This window comes from Phaethon lepturus, unplaced genomic scaffold (genome assembly GCF_000687285.1).
Source record: "Phaethon lepturus isolate BGI_N335 unplaced genomic scaffold, ASM68728v1 scaffold8422, whole genome shotgun sequence".
NCBI classification, from domain to species: domain Eukaryota; kingdom Metazoa; phylum Chordata; class Aves; order Phaethontiformes; family Phaethontidae; genus Phaethon; species Phaethon lepturus.
Window position 1 is genome coordinate 73,274 of NW_010525475.1, and position 8,042 is coordinate 81,315.

The 8,042-nt window shown below is 45.5% G+C and overlaps 1 protein-coding gene across 1 annotated transcript in view; it reads left to right on the forward strand.

The window, feature by feature from the left end:
* Positions 1–2,973: 2,973 nt before the first annotated feature.
* FOXO3 (forkhead box O3) overlaps positions 2,974–8,042 on the forward strand; it is a gene marked incomplete at its 5' end in the record, with an annotated part of 14,303 nt that continues 9,234 nt past the window's right edge. Inside the window, one exon of the mRNA XM_010282753.1 lies at positions 2,974–4,405. Coding sequence (XP_010281055.1) covers positions 2,974–4,371 — 1,398 coding nt within the window. The remainder of the gene's footprint in view (positions 4,406–8,042) is intronic.

The window sequence follows — 8,042 nt, forward strand, 5'->3', positions numbered from 1 at the left end:
AGTGGGGGAGGTTACGTGAAAGAAGTGGGTTTTAAGGCAGTGTTTGAACAAAGGGTGGAGATGGGGTACACAAAAATAAATTGGCCCATAATTATGCTTAAGAAAACAATCTTCCTACAGAAGAAAAGTAAAGAAAAACAGAAGTCAGAGTATAAGTGGGATATTGCATAATGTAAAGGAAAACAAACTGCTTAGATTTTTTTTTTTTATAACCACCAATTTTAAACGCAAAAGTATTATTACATTCTTTCATTATTTGTGTAATACTAACACTGAGCAAAAAGATACCATAAGTAAGAAAATTACACATGTGCACACACATATCCACACATGCAGGAGCCCTCATCCTGAAAGGTGCCTCAGTCTCACAGTTTTGCCATTTAGAATTTTTCATGGTTTTAGGCCAAATAGTTTCATGTTACAGCTACTACCAGCAGAAATAAGCTGTTTTATGAGGAGACTATAGGTTGAAAACTGTTAACTGCTGGCACTTTGGCTGAGTGTTTTTATATTTGAAGCTGTGTTGTGGCATGCTGTGTATGCCACCTCAGGTGTTTCTTTTCTGTGTTTTCTAAGATTTTTTTCTTAGCAAGAGTCACAGTGCTGTGTATCCTTATACCCAGCATTTTTAGGTGGGGAACAGCATGGTTTGCGTGGCTCTTGTAGCCTGGCTTGGTGTACTAGTCTAGCTCTGGTCATCCTCTCTTTGCAAGGAGAGATCCCCACGCAGCTGTTCTTGCATGTGGTTGTCCATGAAAGCCACGGGATGAATGCGAGAGCTACCTGCATTGATGCAGTACAAGCTAGAGTATCAGAAAAGGTTATTTTTCAAAAACCCAGCAATTCTCCAGCCAACGGGGAGAAGCCTGAGGAAGTAAGCAGTGGCGCCTAGTTATTAGAAGTTAGAAACAGACTGTTGCCAGACTCAAAATAGAGTTAAAATGTCATCAATTAAATAATAAAAAGCTCTTTCCTTCCTTAGACTGAAGAACTATTATGCTGCAGCTCAATCCACCATGTTTTGATGGCATGATAGTCCCGTAGAAATGGACAAGTTCATAGCTGAGGCACTGACCCAAACTTCTCTTGAGTATGTCTGCGAAGTCTGGCCTGCTGTTTTGTGCAAATTGTTTAAAACATAACAGTTGCTATTTTGAACCATGGCCCATATGATTTCTCTTTTCATTAAGTGATAATCACAACTGTGTCTGCTGTCTGCGTGCGAGAAGAACTTCAGGCGTGTTTTCCATTTCACAACCTGACAAAACGCACAACACTTACAGGGGGGAAAAAAAAGGCCTTTTATACTGAAAAGAATTGTCTAAGAAAAGCTGGGCTGCATTTCTTTATACATCCAATGTGCCACCGATTCATGTATGTCAAACACCCATTTATCCTAACGATGCAAATGTTGAGATGCTTGTGAATGATTTGTTGATTGATTCATTCTTTTCCCATTTAAATTTGGAATTTCTTCAGTGCTTTGTAAATGAAGGACGTTTATCCTGGATGGTTTGATTATGCTATGATCCTGTTGATTTTGTGCTTTTAAAGCATGCTGGTAGAACAAATGGGGTTTTATCCTCTTTATAGATATACCTGGTAAGTGCCAAAATTTAAGAAAAAAGAACTTGTGCAACTCTTTAACCTGGAGGAATAGCACAAAAAAAACATGTAGATGTGGCACTCCAGGACATGGTGTAGTGGACATAGTGGTGTTGGGTTGACGGTTGGACTTAATGATCTTAAAGGTCTTTTCCAACCTTAATGATTCTATGATTCTAGAATCATTAGAATGATTCTAATCATTCTAGATGATTAGAATGATTCATCTTTGTCAAAGGAATATGGGATAGGTCCAAAAATCTTTTGACTCGCACATGGAAAAAAAAAATAACCAACCAAACATGGAAGTATTCTCACTAACAAATACTACTTGCTTGTCCTTTCTTTGAGACACATGTTAAACCCAAGATCAGCAGGATGAGTGGAATGGGATTTTCATCTCAGTTATTTTCATATAAATCTGGAGTTGTTTCACTAGGGCTACCGTGGGCTGGTTTTCTCTGCCTCTTTCTCATTCTGAGGTGATTATCGCTGGTTTGAGCCAACGTGGTTTTTGGATGGTAGGTGTTGCTGAGCAGTGCAAGGGGTTAATACGCAAGAGCACAGGCTCCTCTGAAAATACTGTATTTCGTAGCATCCTGTACAGCACGGGATATGTGACTGTGTACAGTGGCTTTATACAACTCTGTATCTAGCAGCTTACAGGGACAGGGATATTGTTGTGTACTGTATCACATCATGTTTTGAAGACTGTGAGGGTACTATAGCGAGGGGACAGCTGGCCGGCTACCGCGGTACGGGCGTAATTGTGGTGCCTCTAATCGAGAGAGAAAGTGCAGCTTAGTCATGCACAGTGCCTGTGGGAGAGGAGCAACAGCACTTGCAGTTTTCTCAAGAGTTATTGTAACAAATACACAACACACATGCCCATGAAGAATTAAAAAGACATTTGCAGGGGCTGTGATGAGTGTGACTACCCCTCCAGTCAGATTTTTGCAGTGTCTTTGCGGTTTTTATTTCAAGGAACTGATGGCAAGATTGCTGATAGTATAGAGGTTTGTTTTAAGTCAGAAGTAAGGAGAAACATCTAGCTTCTTGCTAGCAGCAATGCAGCTGTGCCATGCTCGTTCCTTAGGATGCAACTTTTGAGGATATAGAGATGGGCACCAGGAGTGCACAGCTAGTGCATGCATGGGGCTGGCTTTGCAGCAGCATGCTGGCACGCTACAGTCACGCTCCCGCCCCTTCCCTATCCACCACCTGAGAAACCCGTGTTGATGTCCAGGAGGCCCCAATGCTTTTATTCATGTTGCTGTTTTAATGTGATGCTGGTTATGTGATTGAGATTTGGGTAGCAAAAGAAGAGGGGTGCTGGTCTTGATGTTTTGTTTTGTTCCTTTCCTGCAGAATTCGATTCGGCACAATTTGTCGCTCCACAGCCGATTCGTCAGGGTGCAGAATGAAGGCACCGGCAAAAGCTCTTGGTGGATGATCAATCCAGATGGTGGAAAAGGTGGCAAGGCGCCCCGGAGACGTGCTGTGTCGATGGACAACAGCAACAAGTACACGAAGAGCAGAGGGCGGGCGGCTAAGAAAAAGGCGGCCCTGCAGACCGCCCAGGAGACGAGTGAGGACAGCCCTTCCCAGCTCTCCAAGTGGCCAGGGAGTCCCACCTCCCGCAGCAGCGATGAGCTGGATGCATGGACAGATTTTCGCTCCCGTACAAATTCAAACGCCAGTACGATCAGCGGCCGCTTGTCACCGATTTTGGCAAGCACCGAACTAGATGATGTTCAAGACGACGACGCTCCGCTTTCTCCCATGCTGTACAGTAGTCCATCAAGCTTGTCCCCATCAGTAAACAAACCATGTACTGTGGAGTTGCCTAGGTTGACTGATATGGCTGGGACAATGAATTTGAACGATGGACTGACAGATAACCTCATGGATGATCTCTTGGACAATATAACACTCCCTCCCTCCCAGCAGTCACCCACAGGAGGGATAATGCAGAGAAGCTCCAGTTTTCCGTATGGTTCCAAAGGTTCAGGGCTGGGTTCCCCGTCAAGTAGTTTCAACAACGCCGTGTTCGGGCCATCGTCCCTGAATTCCCTCCGCCAGTCACCCATGCAGACCATTCAGGAGAACAAGCAGGCCACCTTCTCCTCCATTTCTCATTACAACAACCAGACGCTGCAGGATCTCCTCGCCTCTGATGCACTTAGTCACAGCGATGTCATGATGACACAGTCTGACCCACTCATGTCACAAGCCAGCACAGCTGTGTCTGCGCAGAATTCCCGCAGGAATATAATGCTCCGCAATGACCCCATGATGTCGTTTGCTGCACAGTCCAGCCAGAGCGGTCTGGTCAATCAGAGCCTGCCTCATCACCAGCACCAGTCCCACAACTCCTCTCTTAGTGGCAGCCGTGCCTTGTCCAATTCCATCAGTAACATAGGCTTGAGTGACTCGAACAGCTTGGGATCTACCAAACATCAGCAGTCACCTGTCAATCAGTCTATGCAAACACTTTCTGACCCGCTCTCAGGCTCCTCTTTGTACTCTAGTGTGAACCTCCCAGTTATGGGACATGAGAAATTCCCAAGTGACTTGGACCTGGATATTTTCAATGGGAGCTTGGAGTGTGACATGGAGTCTATTATCCGCAGTGAACTCATGGATGCAGATGGGCTGGATTTTAACTTTGATTCCCTCATCTCAGCTCAGAACGTTGTCAGTCTGAATGTGGGGAACTTCACTGGTGCTAAACAGGCTTCATCACAGAGTTGGGTACCAGGCTGAAGGATCTTTGTGAACAGGGAAAATGGGCAAACAGGTCAGTGCCCCGTAGATGTGGTAAAATACTTGGTTCCTTAGTTATATTGGAGTTTGCACCAAACCCTTAATAGTTAGTGCACACTAATAATATTAATTTGGCTTGTGATGGCTTGCTATGTGTTGGTATGCAGCAGGCACAACTAAGAAACGTTTGGAGGTATGGAGAGAAACGAGGCTAAGCTATAAAAGCTGTCCGGCTGCAACACTGTCAGCATGCATCTGATGCTATGCGTCCTTCTTAATTTAGGCATAAGAAATGTTAATGACAAATCAGACAAACCAAGGTGGAATATTTGTGGGTTTTAGGAATCGCAGAGCTCCAACTTGTCTTCTTTGAAGTCGCAACAGATGGATTCTTCTTTGCAGCTGATGCCGCACGTAGCCAAGCTGTGTTACAAAGGGATGGGGCAAGGGGCTTTGCAGTCAGTAGAGCAATACTACTGCAGGGGAGGAGGAAGAGCGCCTTTGCAAGACCAGTGCACGCACTGAAGATCGGGTGTGTGGGACAGGTCTGGACTGAATTAGAGTTGTACTGCTGCTGTGGTACGGCAACGCTAGCAAAGCTGTTTGGTTTTTTTTTAAACTGTATTTCTTGGTCAAAAAAACGGAGCAAATGGAGGAATTATATATTGAAATAGCAACGGTGGGATCCTGGTCCCATTAATGTCCTGTGTTTAATGTTTTAAATATGCAAAAATTGTTGGTCCCCCCAGGACTGGGGTGGGTATCATTTTCTTTTGGACTCCACCAAGAGAATATCTGTAGGTTTGGGTTCTGACATAGGTGCTTTTCAAATGTTGGCCTCTTCAGATTATTTTTTTTCCAGATTGATGTGTTTTTTTCCGTTGCTGCTTTTCCATGGATGGGGGCATTTGAACTTGTAAACATTGCTTCTGTCATCTTTCTGTGATTCTGCAGGCTCCTGCCCATACTTCTTGCCTGCTCACACGTACATATTCCCTGATTCATAGGGTAGGTGCCACACAAAGTGCCCTTTCTCCTTTGTTTATTTATTAGTATAAGGGAGTAGATTTCAAAATATAGTAGGATAAAAGGTTAGCTATAAATTATTGAAAGTGTTCTATTAACTTCAGAATAGTATGTAGAGTATCCCAGTGGTGAGGTTAAAGGAGGCATTCATTCAGTTTGCAGCTTACTTCGAACTTTCTTATTTTCTAGGTGAAGGATGGAAAGAGGGAGTCGGTGTCATTTGACTTCACGGTGCATAATTTGCCCCTTTCATCTTTAATTGAGTTTTCATTCTCTTGTTTCACAGTTAGATGTTCAGGGGGAAGCTTTGCGGTAGGTGAGCTGCAGTGGTGAACCTCCTGAATGTCTTCCTGTGTGGATGGAGTACCACAGGAGACGTGTGCTGTGGTCTGCTGCCGGTGAGGGAGAAAAGACTGCAGAGAGTCCTCCTTTCGGTCGTTCTGCAAAGCTGCCTCACTCCGGTTTGCGCAGTCCTGTCTCTGTCGGTGGGAGGATTTCCTCTGGTTCATTCCCATCCCCTCGCTGAAAGTGAGGGCGTTGCAGTGTGCGGGCAGGAGACGGGCTGCGGAGGTGGGCTGTAGAGGACACCGTGTCCCCCTCACCCTGCATGAGATGGCAGTCTGGCAAGGCCAGGGCCACAGCTGAATTCTAGTTTTCCTTCAGTTCCAGTGCTAGAGAATTTAAGAAAGGAGAGGGGAAAAGAATGAATAGACCCATGAACCAGAAAGCAAAAATTTGCAGAAGGTCACACTTGCTGACCAGATCTCTCTTCTTCCAGGTGCATGAGCTGTTTGGATTTAAAAACCCTTTTTGCATGAGGTTAAAAAAAAAAAAAAAAAACGCTGTTGGAACTTTTATCGCTGTGAAACGTCCAACAGAACCATCTGCCAAGTGGGGCCTAAAAAATAGATGTTATTGACAGCGTTGCTTGACACAGGCAAATAGGGCAGCCTCCTGCTTTCGTAGCTTCGTTTGCTGTGTTCAGGTAGAAGCTGCCCGCGGGGGGACCTGCACGCCACGCCACCTCCTCGCCAGTGCTCGCCGCTGCCGTTCACGGAAAGCGTAGCCACCATGGTCTTTTTCAGGCTGCCCCCTCCGAATAAAGGAACGGACACATCTGTGTGAGTGGAGTCTCGTTGCAGAGGACAGATTTATTAAGGAGAGAGCTCTCCCCGGCAGATTACTGTCCAGTCATCTGTGGAAGCCTCTTCCCCTCTCTTTGACAAGTGGACCGGCTTCTGTGGGGTGCCTCCGGTATCAGGTGCCAGCGCAGATGATTTCTGCTGAACTGGTTCATCATGCACCCTTCCTCATCTGTTAAGCAGTGCTGTTTGAGAGTTTGCCTCCCTACGAGCATCTCATATCTTGATAGGGGCACCTCACGTGACATCGGATGCAATCGTTCTGAATTGCCTTCTTGGTTACTTCTCCGCTTCGCTGTAGCAATAGGGACCCCTGAATTAAAATCTTCTCTCCACCGTGTTCTTGACCCCAATAATGAATCTTTACAGGCTTGAAGACTGGGGAACACTTTCAGCAGAACAGCTTGGTGCTTGCTGATGCTAAATCTGTTTCACGAGGGTGGCCAGGTGCATCTTGCAGGCAGGCAGGCAGAAGCAGTTACAATGGATTATTGGCATACCTGGGAACAGTGAGTGCTGTGTTTTCTATGAAAAATAAGAGAAACGTTTGAGTCAGTTTTTGGGAAGAAAAGAAAGAAGCCAAGTACATAGGTATGTATTTTATACATACTCTAGGTACAGAGGGGGATTTACTTTGGAATAAAATCAACTACAGTTTCTTCGTAGGGGAAGTGAAGAAACCCGTGCAGGAGATGCCACCGTTGTGGGTTTTGTGGCTGTGCACGTTTGCTGCACGTAAGCCTGTGCACAATCCCTGGAGAGAGCCTCGCCTGGTCCCACCATGCTGACCCTGTATCCGTGAGATGAGCCATGCCCAGCCTTTCAGAGGGCCCTCGTTGAGGCATATAAATGAATTTGAGTTTGTTTTGGGTTTTTTTCTCTTACAAGAAGGAAAGGAGAAAATCAATATGCTTGCTTCTTGCTTTATTCACTCGGCCATAATTTTCTCCTCTTAAGCTGACTGGGGCCTCTGTTCCTCTCTCTGCCTGCTTCCCAAGAGCACTGGATATGCCCTCTGCCCGCTCAGATAATCACCACCTTGGTTTTTCAGCTTGTTTGTAAATAAATAAAGATGTCACTATTCCCTCGCCTGTCTCTAGAATACCTTTTATTTTTAAATTAATGGGTCCTCTCTCAGCCTGGGGTTCCCACAACTCTGCACTTTGCTCCATGGTCCTTCCCAGCCAGTGAGTCCCAAGGGACTTGGCATTTGCCAAAGAGTAGTCCCAAACACACTGGCAAGAGAGACTATTTGGGACATTTGCTGCTGCCTGGAAGGTCAGGAGCCAGTGATCAGCTACTGCTTGGGCAAGAATTTCCTCCATCATCAAAACCCATCCAAGAAGCTGTTTTTACCAGGATTTTTTCAGTGATCCAGTTTACAATGGCGCCTATGCTGGCAGGGTTTGGGGTGGAGGATGGCTCAGCGCAAGCGGGGCAGGAACTTCTTCAGCTGGTTTCACTGTCTGAAAAACTCATCCAGCTGCATCTTCTGAGAGAAAT